The sequence below is a fragment of the Seriola lalandi genome, unplaced genomic scaffold (assembly GCF_002814215.2).
Source record: "Seriola lalandi dorsalis isolate HSWRI2012SDOR001 ecotype SW California unplaced genomic scaffold, Sedor1 jcf7180002054487, whole genome shotgun sequence".
In the NCBI taxonomy this organism is placed as follows: domain Eukaryota; kingdom Metazoa; phylum Chordata; class Actinopteri; order Carangiformes; family Carangidae; genus Seriola; species Seriola lalandi.
The window spans coordinates 530867-553680 of record NW_019525040.1 but is presented as its reverse complement, the minus strand read 5'-3'; the positions used below and the strand labels follow the sequence as shown (position 1 = coordinate 553680).

Below are 22814 nucleotides of genomic sequence, written 5' to 3'. Positions count from 1 at the left end.
ACTTGGTGCTTAGGCTGGGAACAAATCAGGACACGTATCCATATAAACTGTCTTTACACCACATATACAGATGTAAGACAGTTACAGGATAGATAGATAGATAGATAGATAGATAGATAGATAGATAGATAGATAGATGGATAGATAGATAGATAGATAGATAGATAGATAGATAGATAGATAGATAGATAGATGTAATGTAAATGTAAAGTAAAAGTCCTGCATACAAAAGAAACAGAAAGATCCTCACATTTCTTAAAGTAGTATTCATATTGCAGAAAAACTGAAATTTGAGTGTAATACATTGCATTTAATATACATTATTGGATTTTTAATACGGACGTGTAAATGAAGGAAACGGAAACTTAATTTCCATTTGAGGACATATTTTATTGATCACTGAATTTGAAATGTCTCCATTGCAGGGATAATGCACATACAATTATAAAAACTAATATTGCGTTTGTAATATTTCAGAAAAGATGTGTATGAAGAGTAGAGGGCAGTGGTGCCAGGCATTAATCTGAACATAAAAGTACCTAATTTGTTTAATCTAATGTTCAAGTGCCTTGATTCCATAAAAGAAATGTCTTTGCAGTGCTACTATTTCACTCTCAGTCAGGTGAATCAGGACATGATCCCATTACAGCATGAAAATAGGTAGATTAAAAAATAAATGTCATAGTTACAATATGCAAAGTGATTATTTTTTACAGAGAAAAGTGTGCATTTGAATATATTTCTAAGCACCATATTATGAAATTCAAATTTTCCATCTGTGCTCTTGATGAAATGAATATTATCATTAAAATATGATTATACATAAGCTACTTTACAGATATTACAAAGTTAGACTTTACTCCAAGTGTCACCAATTCTAGATGAATCTGTACTTCAGCTGAAGTCAAGTGAAAAGTCAACAGAGCCCCCTGCTGGTCATACTTATAACTCCAGTTAAAACAGTGGTGTCAAAGTAACTCCTTAGGAGAAATGTTTTACGACTAAAAGCCTATGTAGAACAGACATAAAAAAATATCGTGTGACATTCATGTTATACTATGCAATACAATATTTTACAGACACAATATTTACATGTTGTCTAAAGTCATAGTGTCCATTCTCAGATATAGTCACATAGTCCAATAATTGCCACTAATAATAGCTCTACTCTAGGTAGTACAGTCTTGTCAGCAGGTGTCAAAATGTCCCATAGCCCTGTATGTCCATGTAGGTTGATCCAGAGAAAAGTTCTTAAAGTTTGACTCCAAGATGATCTCTTTTTTACATTCCATCGCCCAGTAGGACCCAGGCTTACTACAACATATTTCTCTTGCCAGTTTGGATGTCGTCCCAACTGAGACTCTGTAGATTCACCCTGTTTGATAAGATGTTACTGTGGTTAAGGTCACTTCTCTGCCAAAACGAAACAAGGAACTGAAACCTGAAGAAGGAAACATGAACAGTTTCCCTACCAGTAGTCAATTATTGCTTGATAGAGGAAAACTTGTTTCTTGGGTTATTTGGTATGTGCTTGTATCAAGACGCGAACCAGGTCTGCAGTTTCCTGATGACCCCTATCTGTTCACGTGCTTCCAACAGTTGTGTCCCACTGCCGTTTGAGGCCACCACCATGTGAACTTGACCACAACGGCTTAAAGACACCAGGAATAAATGATAAATACAGTACATCCTGTGCTCTTCTCCTCTGCAGTCAGTGTCCTTTCCTTTCAGTCCACCCAAACCAATGGTCAGCAGCCTCAGGGAAGCGCCCCACTGAAAGTGACTATGGGCAGGCAGAGGAGGGAGCAGAACGTGGGGTGGAGAGGCTGGATTTGAGCTGAGGTCCGAGATTTTCTTAGTCTCCAGTCACTGGAGCTGTCAGGTTTATAGCACACTGATATTTCACACCTTGATGGGACAGAGGGAGACGTGTGAGTTAGATAAATAATAACAGAGGCGTGAGTGAATTGTGTAAATATATCTGTAATTTTTTTTATTCACGTATGTTCCTTAGAGGAAACAAGGTTGCGACTGCACAGGATTCAGGTGAGTTAAAGAAATGCAGCGAGAATACAACTAGAAATAGTGAGCCTGTCTTGTCTGTGTTTGTGATGAGAAATCGTTTCTCTGACATTGTGAAAGTCCTGAAAGATGTTTTAATTTACAATTGTGTTTCCATATGTCAAGAGACAATGGGAGCTTTACCACTTCTTGACAGAACCATTTGTTATATTAGAAAGATATACACATATATGCATCAATTCCTGTGTGTGTGTACATCCGTGTGTGTGTGTGTGTGTGTGTGCACGTGTGTATGTGTGTACGTGTGTGTGTGCTTATCTTAAGTCCACACCTTGTGACAGTCTGTAGTATCTTCTTCTCATCCTGGTCCAGACACACAGCAAAAGTTGTGTTTTCAGCACCGCTGACCTGGACCTTGTCCACCTTCACCTCTGTCACATTCAGCTGCTACAAAGGGAAGGAGCAAAACCAAATGCAATGCAACTCATTAATATACATTTTGCCGAAAAAGAAAAAAACTGTGGAGATGTATTTGCATATCATTTTATATAATATTCATTGCTTTTGCAGCTTGTCTGAATGTTTTTTTCTTGATTTTGTCTTTGGGAGTTGAAGAAAAAAAAAAAAGCCTTGAGCTAAAGATCAATCATTTAAATAGGTCTACATTCTGCTGAAGTGTGTAATGACTATTACAAGTCAAAGCTCCCAATCTAAATGAGGTTAACAGAACGAGATACAATGTTGAGCAAACAACATTATAACCAAAACACACGAGAGCAAAAACAAACTGTGTGTTGTGGCTTTTTGTCCTATCAAGTTGTCAGTGTGAAAAAAAAATTTCTCAAGGTACGTGAGATGACAGATTAATCTGAGATGAGTTTGAGATGCTATCCAGGATGTATTGAGGTGTCTGTCTTGAAATAGAGAATGTGTTTCAGAGCTGTTTGTGAAAAAAAACCACAAACCACCGAGACAGACTGATCTCACATCTGGCTCACCTGGTTATAGCCCTTCTTGCTCTTGCCATTCTGTCTCTTCAGAACCTCAGTCATTGTGAGCTGCAGGCACTCCATCTTTGAATCTGACAGAGATTGTTTGAGTTAAATTAGGAATACACTCACACATCTGACAGCAAATGCTTCATCGTCACCTAATGCAGGTATCAAAAGGTATTGAGGGATTTCATGTTTAACATTACGAACAGCGACAACATCTATGAGTTTAATTACTATACTAAACATTTCACTGACTTATCCATGTATCATTGTAAACAGCAGCATACCTAGTTCCTCAGGGTTCTTGCACGCTTTGGTCAAATTTACTGAAGTACAGACTTTTGTTTCTCTTTTCCACTGACTTCTGCCACTAATGACCACCTGAAGAGGAGAAGGGAGTATAAGATTACTGCTGCTTTGGAAAAACACACACAAAAAACAGTATGACAGCACCTTGACAACATTTCAAACTGAAGAAATGCATCTAATCAAAGATATGCGACAGACCTAAAGTATTATATACAGACGTACTATAACATCACCAAACTGTGACATCATGTTTACCAGTTAGGCCAGTTAGTAATGCTTTATACTACAATCAAAAACTCTAGCTTTGTAAGGACAGGGGGACATGTGCATGCTGTTATGCAGACTTGCTAGTTTGTCACTGAATTTTAAATAGTCATTTCCTGTGGAGAAGTGACCACAGTTGAAACCAGCTGAATTCGGGTAAACAGTGAAGACCTGCACTGCCTCCAAAGGGATAATGAACCTTACCCTGTTGTATACCACATCCAACTTCAGAGGCACCGCTTCTCGGTCGCCATCAATACCAAACCGTTTACTGGCAGCACCTACGTACAGAGAGAAAAACACACACACGTGCGCACACATATAAGTAATCCATGTGAGAGTAGTGGTACTGTTAAACAGTTCAGAATAGAGCTAAAAAATATATTAAATATCACTGTAACATTTAAATTCACTACAGATAGCAGTCAATAGCAATGTTGTTGCAACTCGCAGTAAGAAAAGTAGATAATTTCTGTGTGAGGAATACTGTGACTAATGGAACAAAGAACAATCAGTTCCACAGTAACCACCACTGGACACGAGGCACAGCCTCAGTTTTCCCTGAATTTTTACTTCTCAAAGGAAATGAAAAATCAGAAGTGCAAGTGGTGGTGACGAGTGAAACTAAAAAAGTAGAAGTGGACTGAATCATGATATAGAAATAGCAGATGTTCCTCGACCATAAATTTAGTCCAGTGTTAACCTCATAATAACTGATGACGCGTTTCACTGCATGGAAAAAGTGGAGGGTTTTATTTATTGTGGCATTGTTGCTAGGATATGCATGCATGCGTGTGTGTGTGTGTGTGTGTGTGTGTGTGTGTGTGTGTGTGCCACTCACCCATGGCCTTGATGGCTCTTGTTCCTGCGGTGTGACCCAACTCTAGGGAGTGGACGAACACCTCGGTCCTCCTCTGCCCACAAGCTAACGTCAACTACAACATGAAAGATCCTCAATCACTCACAACATTTGGAACAGTCTTTTTTTTGTTTTTTTTGTTAATTACTCAAGAGGGCATCAGGTTCCTGTTTCTATAAGGATGCCAAGATCTGGATACTAGGGCTTCCCTTAAAATGGGTTAGTAGCAGAAAACAGCTCTATAAAAGAGTTGTATGGCATGTAAGCATCTAATGTATTCCAGCTCTGTGTGTTTGAGTGTGTGTGTTTTGTCTGACCTCAGCCTGATAGAGCTGGATCAAAGCCGGCCGGGCAGCATAGCGGCAGTAGTACAGGACCAAGTCGGCCAGGATGGGAAGACGCTGTTCATATGAACTATCATAGGACTCTGACTCTGTCTTTGAGGTTTGCTGCAAAAGAGAACAAGAAAAAAAAAAAACGCTGTAATATAATTACACAGCAGGATGATATATGTAGGTAGGGCGTAAACAAAAAAATCAGACGTTGTTGAAAGGTCTGATTGGTCACAACTCAAAGCACTCATGTTCATGTAGTTGGATAAACATGAATGCTAGACTCTTGGATTATGTTTGGCTAGATTTCAGTTGTACCTGGCAGACCACGTTGGCGGGCAACTTGAGCAGGCTAAGGGTGTTTCTTTCGTACCAAGGGTCCAACATACCAAGGAGATGGGCGATGTCATTAGTACTGTCCCCTGTGCTCGTGAGGTGAAGACCCTGCTTGAGCAAAAGCAACGATTAAAACCGAAAGGTCATGTGTGCAGGTGCAGGTCATTTTTGACAGCTCAAGAAATATGATGTTTTAAACAAAACATTGTGTTCAGTGTTTGAGGTTAGGTTGGGGTATCATTCTTCTTACGTTAGACAGGGCTGCTCCTTTTCCAGTTTGGACCACAGGACAAGGGGACCTCAGACTCCCCGCTGCTCTAGCAGAATCCCTCTTCACGGGTACAAAGTAGAACTGAAGCTTGAAAGCCCTGCTGAGACGTGGACACGCACTCTCCTTCCTCCTCAGACTATTGTAGGCTCGGGCCACCTTCCCTGCTACATGATCAGCACCAAACACAACCACCCTCAGTGTAGTATTCTTACTGTCCTCATCACTGCTGAGAATAGGCCTTCTTCTGAAGCAGACATGTCTAAGAGTTTGACTTTGTGGCTGGAGTAGGGGCTCAGGACTACGTAACTTGACTTGCTGTGGTAGAGAGTTGGAGCGTTTCTCTCGCACCACTAAAAGGTCTTTTGATTCTGTGTTTCCTAAGCTTTTCGCCCGGTACAGCGGGCTCTTGGGTTTGATGAAGAGCCTGTAAAAGTGCTGGCTGAGCCGAGCTGAAGCTTTGGTAGACTTTGGCGAACATTTTTCCGCAACGGGAGAGGAGCAGTTATATTCGTCTGAATCATCAAAGTAGTCACTGTCGGCTCCAGAAGCGACAGAGAAGAGCGACGAGGCGTAGGACTCCGAGGTGACAGACAAGGTGGAGAACATTGAGTCTTTGGAGGCGGTGGACAAGGAGGAGATGGTTGAGAAGGTGGAGTCACGGTGCTTGATGCTGTAGCTGTTAGATGTGATAGACATGGCAGGCGATCCTACTCCATGCCCCTCCTCTTCTTTGTCTTCTTCCTCCTCCCCGTTTTCGACATCCATCCTTGTCACATCCTCCTCATCATCATCATCATCGTCATCAATGTCTACCTCCTCCTCTTCCTCAGCCTGCCCATTAGAGATGAGATCGTCAGGGTCATGTTCCAAAAGGGTGTTCAGCACGTCTGCAGGAATCAAAATAGATAGATATCAATCATAAATTGAAAGAGTAAAAGGGTAGGGAGCTTAGTGTTCATGTTATCATGCTGATTGTGTTCTTCCCATCACAAGTATAAGAAAGTATGGGATATATGGTTAGTCTGTCTGTCTGTCTGTCTGTCTGTCTGTCTGTCTGTCTGTCTGTCTGTCTGTCTGTCTGTCTGTCTGTCTGTGCTGAAAGGAGCACTGAACAGTGTCCTCCAGCAATGTAGGATCATGGGACAATAGGCTCGAGGGCACAGGCATATCACACTGAATACTTTACCAAAGTTATCTTTTTCCCAGTGAAACATGTAACACTTGGCTGTTGGCAGTGGTAGCGTCTGTAGCATTCCTGAGAGGGAGGACAGGAAAAAGAATAAGATAACAGCCTGTCAGTGCAACTGAGATATCCAAATCATGTGATATACGCTGCAGACATATATCCCCTGGTTCATAAAATCTGCTCTCTTACCGTCAGACTTCCTTCCATTGGATGCCGGGATCCTCATCCTCTCCCTCAGCCCCTCCAGTCCCTGGATCACATGACTGCGTCCCTTCAGAGGGTCGCTTATGGCAGCGGCCGCCTCTAAGACATCACTTACAGTGGAGAAGATCTCACCCAGTTCATTCACACTTTTTCCCTGCAAACAGTTGTCAAATATGATATAGTAAAGATACACTTTTAAAACTGTTTTACACATTTTTACATTGTATATACAGTACATACATATATACATTTCTAAATGTATTGTATGTAGGGTAGATGTTATGCTACACATTTCCTTGATATTGCTTACATGGTAATATAAGGCCTTTATAAGCCTTTATGCAATTCTATTATAAACTACCAGTGTTGATTGTAAATGCTTACGAGGAAGGTTTAAAGGGAGTAGTAGTTTTAATTGATAGGTGTGATTTACTTCAAAACTTAGATCTGTATATAAGTACCAGTTGATTCTCTACATTTTAAACACAAAAAAACACTGAAAATACAATTTTGTTTATTCTGAGAACAATCTCCAGGTGCCTCTGAACCAGTGCTCTGACCACATACCTGCAGGGCTGTGTGGATACTATGTAGAGGGTACTTGGTGCCTAGTGTGGACTGGAAGGCGTGCTTGATCAGGGTGATGTAGGTCTCTTTCTGCGAGTGCTGAATGCGACTGAGCTGCTCAGCCACCGAGAGAAAGTCCGCTGGCACCTCGCCCGGCTTCATCAGCAGCACAGTCCTTCAGGAAGAGACAGATGATGTCACTGGTGATGTGTGAACATGTAAACAAATTCAGATGCAAGCAGGATGCTATGGTGGTGGTGGTGGTGGTGGTGCTGGGGTTTGATGGGTGGAGAAGGGGATGAAGAGGGACTTTCCAGGTTATGAACCTACAATAAGTGCTAACCAGATAAGTGTTTTAATTCAGTAACCCAGTTAACTTTAGAACACCCAGTGCTCAATTATTTTTCTCAATTTAAAAGTATTGCGTCAGATCAGATGAACTTGCTGTGAACTACAGACATGTATGAGAACAAAAACTGTCCATTTTAACAAGAAAGCAGAAAGTACAAAGATAACACAGTCTAAACTCGACTGAAGAAAAGGAGGAAGTGGGAAGTAGGAAATTAAGTAGAAAAAGGTGTTCTATGCAGTGTACAGCACGAATCCTTACATATACAGATGAATATCTGAATATCACCAATGCTTGTTAATCATGGAAACACAGTGGAGCTGTGAGAAACTGAAGAACATGCAGAACGATCTCTTGTTCAAGAGTCTGTGAAAAGTGCAGGAAACTGGATGACATACACCTAAAACAACCAAGTTTCTGCGGGCAGTAATCGTGTGTGGACTTACATGGTCTTGGAGCAGTGGCTGGAGGTGTTAAGGCCTTGCTCTTCTCTCACCAGTCTCTGAAAGGAAATCCCTGTGAGGAAAATAGAAAATAAATGTTATTAAATGTGTGGATGGTTTTTAACCAAACAACTTGACAGGAACACTGTGTTATTCATGACAGTGTCCTGGTGGAGTTAGTGCAGACAGATGGAGGGTTAGTGGCTACCAGAGTGTCCATAATAGCTTGATATTTATATATGAAACATTAATTAAAAAATAATATTTACAAAGTGACTCATTTAAGTTTTGAATGAGTACAAACAACACAGAGATCCATACTTTGTCTTGTCTGAGGGATGGTAATGAATGACAGTAATGTATTTTGAAAAGCCTAAAAGAAACAGATTACTTAGAGGGGATCTCTCATTCATTCAAATCTATTCATTCAGTCTGTTGATGTGTTTTTGGCACTTCCTGTGACCCTTCTTGTTAATGTCAGCACAGGTGTTCACATGTGGCTTCTGCTTTTGTTGTTTTTCGTCAAATCTGAAGTTACATCCGCTTTCAAACAATATCACATCAGTATGAAGAAGTGCCCAGTTCAACCCAAACCCTTATCAGCTTCCTCTCACTGCTGTTGTTGATGATGTTGGTGAAGTGTTTTCGCTGATATGCATTTCTTTGACTTGTCACTAGGGGGAGGGCGATCACAAGGGTTGGGAAAACTGTATGAAGCTAAAGAATATGTGTGTCAGAGACAGTGAGGAGTCATTAGAAACAGACACACAGAGAAAGAGAGAGGTCTTTAAAATGAATGACACACTCCACAATTACCTGGGGCTTTGATCTCCAGCTGTAGTGTGGAGAGGAGGTTTTTGCACACACTGCAGTAAGGCTCAGGCCAGGTGAGGAAGCAGCGGAACACCTCCGCAGCTTCCTCCAGCAGCTCCGTGTCTGGAGGACAGTACGGTGTCTGCAACCAAAGCACAAACCGGATATGTTAACAGGCTCCTGTTGAGGTGCAGCAAGACCTGTTGGAGGCTTGGATAGACATTTACAGTTGAGCACTGTATGTGGTGTGTGCATTCCAGTTATGAAAGGTGATACTGACCTCATTAACTTTATATTTTGTTTAACAAACGATTTTAACTGACAGTGCCATAACAATATTGACAAATTTGATCTTATTTTTGTCATTCATTTCAGTTCAATGTTATTATTACTAAAAACATGTCACATAATTTATGAGCTAATTAACAGTTTGTTGTAACGATGTGACATTATTCTATTCATATACCAGTGTTTTATTCTATACAAGTTTCATGACAAACAACCAAAGGCACATTTGTCACGTGATTACAAAACATCAAAGCTGTAACATTATTAGTTGCCACACGGCTCAAAGTAAACTCCGGGGTTCTCAGTTCCTATCAAAAAAAAAGAAAAGAAAGAGACTTTCAAGCACTCCGATGATGTTGTGTTATCGATGTAGAATCCTCTGTTAAATCTACTGAAAAGAGCAGCCAATATGTGTCGGTACAGAAAACCCTTCATGTTTTCTTTATGTTTCCAGCGATAAATCAATCAGATCTTTTCCAGTTACTGTTAGAGTGCACTGTTTCATGGACTGCTCGATTACAGGGAGTGCATATAAGCACATTAGCTCGACTGAAAAACAGAAACAATATTTATCAACCACAGGTTTTTTGCCAGTCAAGCAAATGCTGTGCTTTGTATTGTTTTTGCAACTGTGCTAGGCACTTTTCTCACGGTGATGCCTCAAAGAAACGTCACAGTGGCTGGAATTGAGGAACTAATTGACCTTTTGGATGGAGGATACTCTTACACATGTGAAACACTGTGAATGGAGCAGAGAGGTGATGAAAGGTCAGATGTTTTGGTAATGTGCATGAAGACGATTTGTACCTGAAGCAGGGTGGAGAAGAACATGATAGCGAGAGGAGCCACCAGCTCATACTGACACTGCTCCTGAACCTGAACATCAACACACAGAAAGGCAATGAGCAGTGGTGTTAAGATAATCACACAGTGGACAATGTTCTCTCTTTGACCGTGACCTTTGCTCTTTGTCTTCTCACCTCTTTGGTCTTTGTGATGATCTGCTGTAAGAGGATGAGGAAGTTCTCGGGGTCTCTCTTCACCAACTCCTCCAGGCTCCAACGGTTCATTGACTGACCCGCTGAGCACATCAGCACTGGAACACAGTACATGTATTTTCATGTAAACACATGAACAACTTCATTACACAGATCGACACATGTAAAAGGAGATAAAGAAGATACTTGGGTAACCAAAAACATTTGTGGTCAGGTCGTTTCTGATAAGACATGGAGCTTAGACTAATAGCCAGATTCATTCTGCTTTTACTTAACAAGATATATATTTCATTGTGATTAAAACATGATTTTAAATATTGGCTTTGTGAAGAAAGCACCATAACACAATACAAAAAGACATCATAAACAAACTATGAAAGCCGAAACACAGAAATCACTTGACTTCCTGTTCAAATTATTGGCATCATCTAAGAATCATCTGTGACACGCTTTGAGAGCACAGGCTGTACTGGCCTTGATATCTGAGCACATGTCTATGAGCTACAGGTAATGAGGAACCAACCTGCTGGGACTTTTGAATTAAAGTCAACTACCGGGTACAACTACGCACATACAATAATGACCACTCAGGTGTAGCACATGATGTACATCTGTGTGCTAGATACTGTAACTACACCCAGTGATAAGGCATAAAGGACAGACAAGTATCCAACATTCGTAGGTAGGTAAACAAAGTTGTCCTAATGATGTGTTATTGTTCAAGTTTCACCACTTCCCTCACTGGTAATGCTAACTGGTATGCACAGGCATTGTGGGACAGGTAGCTGATTTTGATAGATTATGTTTTCTCACTAATATAGACATTTGTCTTGTGGTATGATTGTACAATAAGCTCATTCTTATGAGAATTAAATTTTCATTATGCTTAACTTGACTGCATCTTCGTTACAGAACCACGGCACCAATACGTGGAAACATTCAACAAAAGAAGCAGGTTTTTATATTTTTTGGATATTATCACAACAAATAAAGTGGTTGCACAAATGTTCATTTTTTTATTTCAAACTGAAACCTCAGTTCAGGCAATTCATTACAAATAGAAAGAAATCATAAGAATGAAAACGAATTTAACACTACGTGTTTATGAAGTGGGTAACACCTATGATAACTTCACGTTCGGGTCGGAGGACCGCCATGAACCAAATGCAGGTGTGCAGCAACTCACAAAAGGGCTTTAAAGCCCATAACTGTCAGAGGTTCTTGTGCACTTCAAGGGTGTGTTTTATCACCTTTTGTTCAGTGTTTCAGATAGGATGTTTGTACATGTACAAAATTGACAGGATGGATTTCCTGTTGCAAGAAAACAGAGTTAAGGTCTTGTTTCGTACTAGAAAATTTCAAAATAAAGGAAAATTAAGAGTTAAAATTAGATTGGCAAAAAGAAATGGGGAGAAGTAGATTCACAAAATGTTATCATTCAGGTTGTAGATACATTTCAAAATTCTTTCTTTCTTTCTTTCTGTCTTTTTTTGTTGAATAGCCAACTTGAGACTTTGTTATATGTAATAGTTTTGAGATGTGAAGGGAGGAGATGTGTTCTTTCATAGAGCTCTGACTGAAAGGTTTCTATTAGAGTGTGAAATGCAAACATGAGATCAAAAAACAAGAGAAAGGTGTGCATACAGTATCTAAAACCACACCAATCTGAAGTCTGTCACACTAAAAAAAGAAAACTGAAAGTGGTCGCAGATTCCTCACTTTCCGTTGATCCCTCGACCTTAACAACTCCCGGTGCATCTCTAAGGAGCTCAGTCTCCAAGGAAGTAACACGTCAGCGCTTGTTTAGGTTAAACAGAAAAGTTTTCATCAGTTGCTGAATTTCTCTGAAGCTCATTAAACCTAGGAGTGTTATCCAACAATCTATAAAAAGCAGTGTGCTGGGTCTATTTAAAGGTCAGAAGTGTATTTGCATCATGTGTATTCAGTGGCAAGCTCTACAGGTTAATTTTGATAAGATTCCAGTGCAGGAAATGAATCTGAAAGTTTCAAATTATCCTGTTTGAGATGTAAATTTGATTATCTCTAAAATAGAAGGCTGGACAATACAGAACACATCCCTGGAAAATTCTTAACAGACACTGGAGCCACGAAAAAGCAGTGAGGAGGAGCAGGAGACATGAAACATGGAAAACAAATGCCAGCTTCAGCTAGTATGTTTTAAATGGCAAAACCACATAAACCGAGTCTATCAGAGTCTAAAACTCAGCGTACGTTTGTGTAAGTAGCTATGCATCACTCTATCTGGCACTGGTTGACGTGTGGGAGGCTGATGTTGATTTGATCTTCCACTCTGTTTTTACACCATGCACCACAGTAACTCCTGCCTCATGATGCCTCACTCACACACTGTGGTGTGTGGCACCACTTCCTCTCAGCTGTCTATTCACACAACTTCCTCCAGCGCCCCATAAACACAGTTCCCTGATGATTTTACAGCAACAGTGTCACCAGCAACAAGCTCAGACATTTAGAAACGCATATGCTCTGTGTGCTGACAGAGTGTGTGTCTGTCACACTCTGTCCTTGCGTTAAGAAAGTGAGAATAAACAACCGCCTTCTGTAAACAGCACATAGCACATCCAGATGTGTTTACTGTTGCTGAAATTTCTGAGAAAATGTGTTGCATTCCTAGAAATAGAAGGTTTGACCCCACACAACAGCTATTAAATTAGCACGTCAGCTAAAAAACCCCAAAACCCAGAATAGTTGGTTTTGCATTAATTGGGCCAACAGACATGTGCTCAGGAGGAGTCAGGACTGAACTACCAACCCTACAATACCAGACATCCTGACTTCTGATAGCAGGACATGCACATCCGGATCAATACCAGTAAGTGTCCAAGTAAGTTATCCCAGGGAGCCAGCACACACAATTGTATTCAACATTACTAAATACATCTGAACTTTCTCTGCTATGGCATTTCAAAAATGTCTGCTGTGGAAAAGGTCAATTGATCTAATCGACCCTGACCTGAGCTCCAGCGTGAGCGCCAACCACCGTAAATCAAACAGTAAAAGGTGATGTTTTTCCACTTCTTTGGCAGCTACTCTAGAAACCTTATTTCACAATTTCTGCCAAGAAGATTGTGTTTTCAGTTCTGCTCTATATCTAAAGTAATCTAAAAAAAAACAAAAAGATGTTAACAGATTTTAACAAAAGTGGAAAGTGATTTTGTTTTTGGTGTGACTTCAGATACAGGAGCACGATGATAGATGACCATTTTTAAGGGATGACTCACTGTGTTATACTTTTTAATGCAGAAGATGCAGATTCAAAATTGCCATCCTTAATAACATAAATGTGGACGATAGTGCATATTAAAAAAGTTTTGGATTCCCGGAGGGCTACTGATTTTCAAGTACATGCTAAAATAAACCTTCTCTGACCAAATGTGCTTAAAAAAAACATGAGACACAATCAAAAATGTATTGTCATCATGTTAAAAACACACCTGTTTCTGTGTTAGGTTCTCATTCCTGAGATGTGAGGTTTTCACTGAAACGATACGTCACAATCCCCACAGAAATTCAAACATCATCATTTTAGCAGTGCAGACACTGTTGCTACATGAGCAACCGCCACATGCCCTGACTAGACTCTTTTCAGCGTGAGCCAATCTCCGCTGCGGTCCTCATCTTACCGTTCCAGTGGTGTGCCGCTGTGGGGCTCTGTCTCAGCCCGTCCAGACACCTGTCCAGAGCATGCTGGATCCTGTCCTCTGTACACGAGGTGTGCTGCATCTTCACCACTCAGCTTCTGTGGAGAGACAGGAGAGACACCTGACATTAAGTATTAAAACATGATATATAACCCAATTCCAACTCATATAATCTGTGGGGTTGTTATCTATAGTGTTTTCATCCACACATACACGCACATGCTCCTCTCTGTCCATGGACAGTGTGTGTTATCTCATCTGTTTTGCATGCAGGCAGATCACCCGCTAAGTATGAAAATTAGTCCAAGAAGACACACAAACCATAAAGGGACATTTCTGAGAGGAAGGAAAAACAAAAGCAGGGTTGCTTGTATTTATGTTTTGTTGCAATAGCTCCTGAATCTGAAATATTATATGCAGTACAACACATATGATTGGACGCTGTCTCTTTAAGCCACAAACTGAAATGCATTCATCTGAGAATAAAGTTGTTGTTATTTTATTTTATTTATAGTGTTAGCTGGAGTTTTTTTTTTTTTTAAATCTTTGTTCTGCCTCAAATCAACCAGTTTTATCAAAAGTCTTGAAAAATGTTGAAAGGTCTGTGATTTATTTAAAATATTATGTAAGAGCAAATTAAGTACATAACCCATTTTTTGATAAAATATGCTGTTAAGACAGATTCCAAATTTATTAAAGCCTGTGTAATAGTCAATATGTATGTTGAATAGTATATTATGCTAAGGTTATACTTCTTGTTGTATTATTGTCATTAATTGTACAGTTAAACGGCTGTAGTTCACGACAAGCAATTGTGCTTTAAAGCAGTTTGATGTTTTGTTTTTGACTGTATTAAATGTGATGGATTTAGTGTCACGAGAATGTAGAAACCGAAGTCCATAATGGACCAGGCTGAGATGTAAAGTTGAATCACCTGCATATGGAAACAAACCCTCATTCAAGTTTTCCTGCCTGAATGTGAGTACATTGGTTTTTCATGATTAAATCAATGGAACAAGAGTCAAAAATCAAAGGTCAAAACAAGAAACAGCTCTGCAGACAAAGTGGCCTAGGATTTTGGAGCATGGTAAAACGGCCACAGCATATTAAATCCAGCAACAACAAACTACCTCTACCTTCAGCTAAATGTCAGCTATGTTTCCACAAATTATATAAATTGGAAGAAGGATTGATTGATTGGTTAAAAGTTCTACAAACATGAATCTTGTTGAAACTAATGAAAAAAAGAAGAAACGCTTATCCACTATTACTAGTATTAAGGGTAACATCAACAAAGCAAGTAATACTCACAGACTGTCTTACTTGTAGCGCAGAAGAACACTGGGTAACTGGTGTACAGTAGCAGTTCTTACTGAGTTGGATTCATGACATTTCAACATTACTCAACAAACTTTGACAGCAACATTTAAAGAAACCAAAACAAGTTTTCCCAATATGACTATTAAAGTAGCTTCAAAGAGAAAAAACATCCTCCAGTCATATCATATTTCATATTTAAAATCGGTATCACACTTATCAGAGATGTGAAACAATGCTGTGGACTGGAGAGAAGCTGACAATAGTCCAACCTGTAATTCCAGTATTACCACAGCCTTGTAAGTACATCATATCTTCACCACTGAAGACGCAAGGATGTGCTGAACTTCACTTTTTTTTCTTCTTTTTTTTTGTTGTTTAAACTTTCAGTTTATCATTTCATTTGGCTGTTTTTCATGCAGCAACTGAGGACAACCCAGGTGTGGCAAGTTGTTTCAGTTCTGTTATGAACATGTCTCATCAGAGGATATATGCATAGCAAGATACAAGGGACGTCCCACCAGTCATTTAAAAGAGTGGTGTGATAGAGATATTAATCCTTGCTGTATTTAATGTAGATAAACAACACAACACGTGTTTAATGACACAGTTTGAAATCGTTGACACAAATCAACCAAAACCTAAAGCTGGTCAAAGCTGCCCCCTAAACCAAATAGACTGTCGCAATAAAAATAGAAGCTTAATTGGTGGTGGACCACTTCTTTACTGGTAACTCCTACATTGCAAGACCTATGAATTCCCCTGTAAATTTCACAGGTGTTTTTGTAGGGCGACTGCTTGTACCCCTGAGCAGACCAGTCACAAAATAACATGTCACAACACAATATGTACATACAGTATGTCACCATTTATTGGGAAGCTCTTTTAAGTGTTGATAAGTTTTCTACTTTGACCACCTGCACTTTACTCCACCCTTATTTTTACCTCAGTAAGGAGAATGGAAAACATAAATGTAGTGTCAAGCCTAACAATAAAAGACAACATTACATACAAAATTTCTCTAATTCCGTTTTAAGACGTTGTTTGTTTCACAAAATTTAAATGACCTGACTCACTGACTGGCTGTAGCTTAGGAGTGAATGGGATGCATTAATATAAAACAAAACAAATGAAACACCACACATGCCTGCATTTGATCAAGAAACTCATGTGTAGGATGCTGTGAAAGATTTAATTAATTTGCATTTCAGACAACTACTGGAATTTACTGGAACATTCATTAAAATGTGGTCGGAAGGAAAAGTTTCAAGGTTGCTGATGATGTGTTGTTGTGCTGCTTAATATATCTTTAAAGCTTCTCTTTCCTCATAATAGAGTTTTTCCATGCAAATACAGTACATGCGTGCACATTCTGGGAAATGTCCAAATCTGAGAAGCAGAACAAAAACTTCCCTAAAGAAGAGAGCTTTTTAAAGATCTTCTGTTTTAGATCTTGAGCAGCTGATGAGTTTTTTGTTGACATGTACAGTTCCACACTTATTCATGAGTCACAAACCTAATTATTTTGACCATATTAATTCAAGCTAAACATACATACAGAATTTCTGAGCTTGTTTCACTGAGGAAAAATATGTTTGATAACTGATCATAACTGAAAATATGAGCATGTTACAGTTGTGTAAAAACATTACTGAACAGCATTGGACTACAACAGTGCGTGAAATTTAGTGATGGTGGCGCAACTCTTTTGGTTACATCACTGATTGAACTATTGATGATTAAAATCAGTGAAATCTGCAACACAGTTGCTGACAGATTGAAGTCAGAGCAGGGACAGAAATGAGAAATGACATCAAACACTGTTTTTGTCAGATTGCATGTTCTCAAAATTTCCCCAGAGAGCGCAACAAATTCCCCACTTCATATGAAAGCCAGATATAAATGAATAGTGTCAATGAATGACTCGCTCACACCTACTCACCTATTAACCCTAATCAAAGAATTAGGCCAGCACGCAATGTGTCGTTTTTATTTGACATATAATTTGTTTATAGGTGAGCGTTAGATTTATTGGTGCTGGTGGGCGGATTTTTGTCACCAATCTGGTTTCTCATTCAACGCGCTGTCAATCTTCTGATAAAGATCGTCAAAGATGGCGAACTAGTCTTTTAAAGGTAGGCAAACTCAAGACAAGTGAGCCTACACAAACAGTTGCACGCTTAAAGAGACACACAGTACCAACAGACACATACGCGGTGCAAACATCCGACCCACCCACCTCATTATTACCACCAGTGGAGAAGTGGGGCAGGAAGCTCCAGGTTCAGGAGGCCAGAGGAATGAAGCTGAATTACCCCCTCCACCCCCCACCCCCCACTCCCACCACCACTTCACTCTTTTTCCTACAGTTACCTTTCAATAACAATACCTCCAGCTTCACAAGTAAACAACACATCTATGTCGCTCCCTTTTTTTTCTCAGCGGTCCCTCCTCCCCAGAGAGGTATTGTGTCTAAAGAGAAGTCTCGAGTGGCACTGAGGTGGCGTACAGAGGGGTATGGAGGCGAGCACGTTGGACACTTGTGCTAGGGGGCTCCGGTCATTGTCGAGTTTGGACAGAGCTGGATGAGAGCCCAGTGCGAGTGGAAGGAACTAATAAGTCAAAGCTATGATGACTTCTGCATCCAGGATGGGGTTCAATGGAGACATGTAAAAGTAATAAAAGAGGTGAGGACAGTATATGAAGTGGCATGACGCAGTGAAAGTTTATTACTCCCAGCAGTAATAGTTCTGTTGGTATAGTCCCCTTTACAGAAGCGGCCTTATTGTGTGTTTGTTTGAAAGGTAACAAAGAGTTACACATACACTGATAAATGAACATAACATTAAAGAGAGATACCTTGGAACTATGGGTGGTGCTGCAGTGTACTATGACGGGGATTTTAACAGAAAATTCAATCCCAAAATCCAGAGTGTTATCATAGTTGTTTACGTCGAGTTGCTGCTAGTCATGTTGCAAATGCATGAGTCTGTGGTGTTTCATAAGAGGATGTATGCAGAACATCCCTAAGAGTCAACAAGGTCACTTCCACTTTTTCATGGCTTGCAACTTGCAACAGTCAGACAATAAGAAGCAGTGTTTGTGTGGTGCCAAACCACTTTTAAGGAATTTAAAAACGATTTACAGTGAATTATTTAACTACAGTCTTACAGAGATGTGAAAGAAAAAACAAAAGTATAGTGTGTTTTGTCCACACATTGAGTATTGTGATGGTGCAACATCAGTCAGGCAAATATCCATGTGAACAAAAATCATCTGTAGAGCAAATTGACAGCTGTGGCTGCAATTAACCAAGCGCTAACACTCAATAACAATAGGCTGTATTGTCAGCTAACAGAGAGAAACCACTGATCCGGACAACAACAATGAAATGATCACATTGATCACATTGCCAGTAACGGCAACAATCTGATCCATGACAATATTTCACCCATCACTGTGACTTCTGTTTCAACTTCTGTCTTTCTCATCTTCCCCACGTTGACCAGTGGTTGCCAAGATCAAGGTAAAACAAGCACAACAGTTTCAGATTACGATGCTGCAGAATGGTTTTCTAGTTACAGCTCAAACACCTACAGGTGTAGCTAATAAAGAGTCTTCTCAGGTTACTGACTTCAAATATAGCTGCAGGTGGAAACTGTGGATGCTGAAGGACGTTTTCTCAGCTTTTATTTGGCCACAATAACAATAGTTTTTCACTATTGCTACATCATGTCACCTTGTAACCACTCCACATCGAAATGTTACTTAGAGCACCGTACAAGTCTTTCCCTCCTTTCGTTTTCTGTCTCTCTCTTGTGCTCCTTGTCAAGGGTTATGAGTATCAACGTTTCCCAGAGAAAACCAAGCAGTCCCTAGCGCTGCACCTACACCTGTGTCTCTCTCTCTCTCTTTCTCTCGTTGGCTTCCCATCTCCCCCACTGATCCCATTACCAACTGCTTCCTAACAGGAAGGTAGCTTCCCTGCTCAGCTGAGGAAGCAGGTGCCTCCCTATTGTTGTGGTGTGATCAGACTCTCAGATAGACTCCCACAGACCAGGGAGGAGAGCTCTTGTGTTTGTGTTTGAATGTGTGTGTGTGTGTGTGTGTGTGTGTGTGTGTGTGTGTGTGTGTGTGTGTGTGTGTGTGTGTACAGTATGCATGCCTGTCATTTTCAACCACCCCCCACCCCCCTCCTGATTGATAGAGTCTGATATTCACATCCAGTCTTCCTCTGCTGGCCCACAGAACAGCCCCCTCCCCATCCCGTACCCCCTACCACCTTTCCCTCCACTGACCTAGTGGATGTGAACTGGCCTCTTATGGCTTTGGGAAACAACAGCGGTCCAACTCCAAAGCTCTGCTGTAACTAAGTGCTTCCCTTTAGTTCAAACAACCGCTACCGGTCAGAACACAGCAGTTTGATGGAGGAGATCCCTCATGTTGGGTTGTAAACTAAGCTGGAGTGTGTATGTGTGTGCGTGTTTCATGAAGTCACTGGGGATGTTTCGTTATAATGTGTGGGAAAACAGTGAAGTTTACTTCAAAGATGAGCCTCAAAGTTCATTCTCAACCTTGGAAACAGCTTTCACAAATCGACAAAACAATGTCACATCACGGCCCATTTACTAGCTTTCATAATCACATGACCTTCATCATCAAATGTAATAGTAGATGCTCTAATTTTTCAATTTTTTTTTTCCGGGCACTTTAAGGGCTTTTTTGTATTGTATATTTAAAAGGGATTTGGAGATGATTCTGTTTTCTAAACGAATCCAGACTGACTTTGTTTTGCTGCAATCTCATCGTTATAAACCTTCTTCATGCAAAGCATGTTGAAGTAGAGCTACAGAACGAGTCTCCTCTATGCAACTGCATAAAAAAACATTGAGATGCATCAATTTGCTCTACATCTAATTACAGCACCAAAACACAGAGGTTGTTCTGTCACGTAATCCACACTGTATAAGCTTTGGTCTTTCGCTTCCTCAATAAACACTGATAATAGATGGATGAAACTATCACGAATGCAAATATCAGGTGCTGTAATATCAGGTCCTGACGGTTAACTCCAAATAACAGGCAGCCGGTGTCTCTGCTACACAAACAGAACTGAGCGAATCTTTGTCTGCTCAATTTCACACCCGACAACACTGGATTTTATTATTCGACAACAGATGAGGAAGCACACATCCATGATTTCTGGATGGAACATATCCTGTTACATTTGTTTAAGTTATGATATGGAAAAACATGTTATGTGTGTGTGTATGCTTTAAAGCTTATATCACTGGATGTTTTTTTTTTTGTAACACCAGGTGTGTTTTGCATGCACACACACGCATATGTGCCCACACAGGGGGGGTGAAAAACCTCAAAGTATGTGTCATAAAGGTGAAAATGAAGATTATACTGATACCACAGCCATAAAGAGACAAACAGGAAGCAATGCTGTGAATAACACGTGCTGCGCTGGGATACTGTGATCAGCTCTGCTAGAGATGAAAACCATACAGACAACACACTGTGACGGTCTTTAAGCTTCATATCGAATATCTGTGGTATCTCCAATCCAGTCATTAACCTATGACCTTTTCTTTTTCTTTTTTTCTGAAGCCTGACACATGGCCTCCCCCGCCACTCCGGCAGTTTTTATTTCTCAACAGTACGAGATGATTGTACTCAACCTGATTGTGCAATTGAACAATTTCGAAGAATAGATGATCCCTTCCTGTGTGTCTGTACTGGAAGAGTCTGTATGTCGTCATCGGATAGGCAGGGTGCACGCCGTGAAGCCATGACGAGTTCATTACATTTAATGCTAAAATGTGCAGAGCTGTATAGATCTGAGATTTGACTCAGACTCGACTGCTGTGGCACTTGACTTACTTGAGAGCCGACTCCCTCAAGACCTGACTTAGTATAATCCCAGTGGCAGTGACAGGCGCAGCCACACAGCTTGAATATGTAAATATTTGGCTGAAGTATTGAAAGCTGGGTCTCGCTCAGGTTAAAAAAAGAAAAGTCTGCGATAGACATGCAATTTGCTAATATGTACCTGGCTTGGACTCAACGAGAAGCTTGATGTGGACTTGCCCCATAAAAACTTAACAGCTCGATTCAGAAAATAATATTACTTGTACTTTATTTTATAGAATCACTGGACGTCACTATATGGCGTCTTCCTTCACCTTTACATCACTTGTTTATGACTCATGGAATTATACAAGCTATCTGCCAGCTTTTCTCACATACAGTGCCCTTTTATAGATACTGCACCTTTAATCAACATGTGGCTGACAAGTGGTTAGTTAACGTAGTAAAAAGGATGTTGAGTACAGGCGTTGGCTCAGTAGCATTTCTATGGGGTGGAGCCCTCAAAGATCACTGACAGTCTCAGGCGTGTCAAACTGATGGTTCAAGGACAGTTAACAGCATTCTTTGCTTGAATCACTGGTTGTCACTTTTCAGCAACGTTTTATATCTATATATGACTGAACACAGACTTAATGCATGAAGTTGATTTATAACCATGTGCATATAATTGCAAGTCAATTGGACCTCAACGTCTCAGTAAAACAAACCACATCCCCTGAAATCAGCCCCGAATCATGAACTCTAACAACCTTATGGTGTCATTTAAGGTGCTGACACAAGCGTCTGAGATCAACAGGCTTAAATTATTCCTATTTAAAGACACATACATTTTAAAGCAACAAAACATCCAGGCACCGAACACGTGCTTCTAAATCTCTACTTCCTCACTCTTTATTAAAGGCATGAATCATACAGAGCTTTTGAAGAAGCAGAAGTTCCCAAAATGGCATCACAATGTAGGGGTTGGGGGTGGGGGTCTGTGAGTTTACACAAAAGGGGGCTGTCAACATGACAGCCCAGCTTCTCCCATCACTGTGACACTGACACTGCCCATCAGCTCCTCATGACAGAAAACAAGAGTCCTGAAGCTTTCACATTTCAGAGAAATGAACTTATTATATAATAAATATTAAAGAAGACACATTTACATGAGTCAAAACAAAATAACATAAAGAGCTGACCAAAGTCTTTAACATGTACATATTAGGTAGAGAGATGAATCCACAACACATTATATTCTCAGACAGGCAAGTTTAGGTGCGAACATGTTAACGATTTCCAGTCAAGTTTACTGTCTGTCGTGGAGCCTGAACATTAGCAGAAAAAACGAACTGTCCCCAGCTCATCAGGCTGACAGTTAGTGACTACTGCCCCCCCTCCCAGCTCACAGAGCAAGCAGGAGATGCCCTTCAAAATAAAATGTAGCCATTGCTGCCTTCATTGTCTTACCTGCAGTTTATTGTCCGGCATCCATACCCTCTGCACTTGTCTAAAGAGTCCAAAGAGTCCAAGGCAAAGCGTCTCCAGCTCAGTGCTTCTGCCATTCATTCACCGCACACATCACAGTTTAACAGACGAACCCACATCCTGGGCATGGCGGAGCATTGCAGTCAAACAAGAGTGAAATCAGCTGCTGGTGGATTGGGCTGTAGCTCTCTGCTGAGCTCAAAGACGTCTGCTTCACACATACATAGAGCCGTTCAC

At 40.4% G+C, this 22814-nt stretch overlaps 1 protein-coding gene across 2 annotated transcripts; it reads right to left on the bottom strand.

Annotated features, from left to right (window-relative positions):
• Window positions 1–369: 369 nt before the first annotated feature.
• Window positions 370–22814, bottom strand: pik3r5 (phosphoinositide-3-kinase, regulatory subunit 5). Of its 2 annotated transcripts, none has more exons than XM_087175746.1 (18): window positions 22560–22814; window positions 13899–14014; window positions 10219–10334; window positions 10046–10114; window positions 8954–9092; window positions 8141–8210; window positions 7346–7520; window positions 6764–6932; window positions 6575–6643; window positions 5368–6275; window positions 5100–5225; window positions 4767–4898; window positions 4432–4525; window positions 3795–3871; window positions 3305–3398; window positions 3021–3103; window positions 2354–2466; window positions 370–1908 (listed from the first exon to the last, which is right to left on the bottom strand). In XM_087175746.1, exons 2-18 carry the CDS (start codon window positions 13996–13998, stop codon window positions 1758–1760), a joined length of 2685 nt encoding a protein of 894 aa, XP_087031872.1. In that variant the 5' UTR covers window positions 13999–14014; window positions 22560–22814; the 3' UTR covers window positions 370–1757. The 2 variants fall into 2 exon arrangements, with proteins under 2 accessions (XP_087031872.1, XP_023268532.1); XM_023412764.2 differs by having other exon boundaries at window positions 2354–2469; window positions 22560–22813.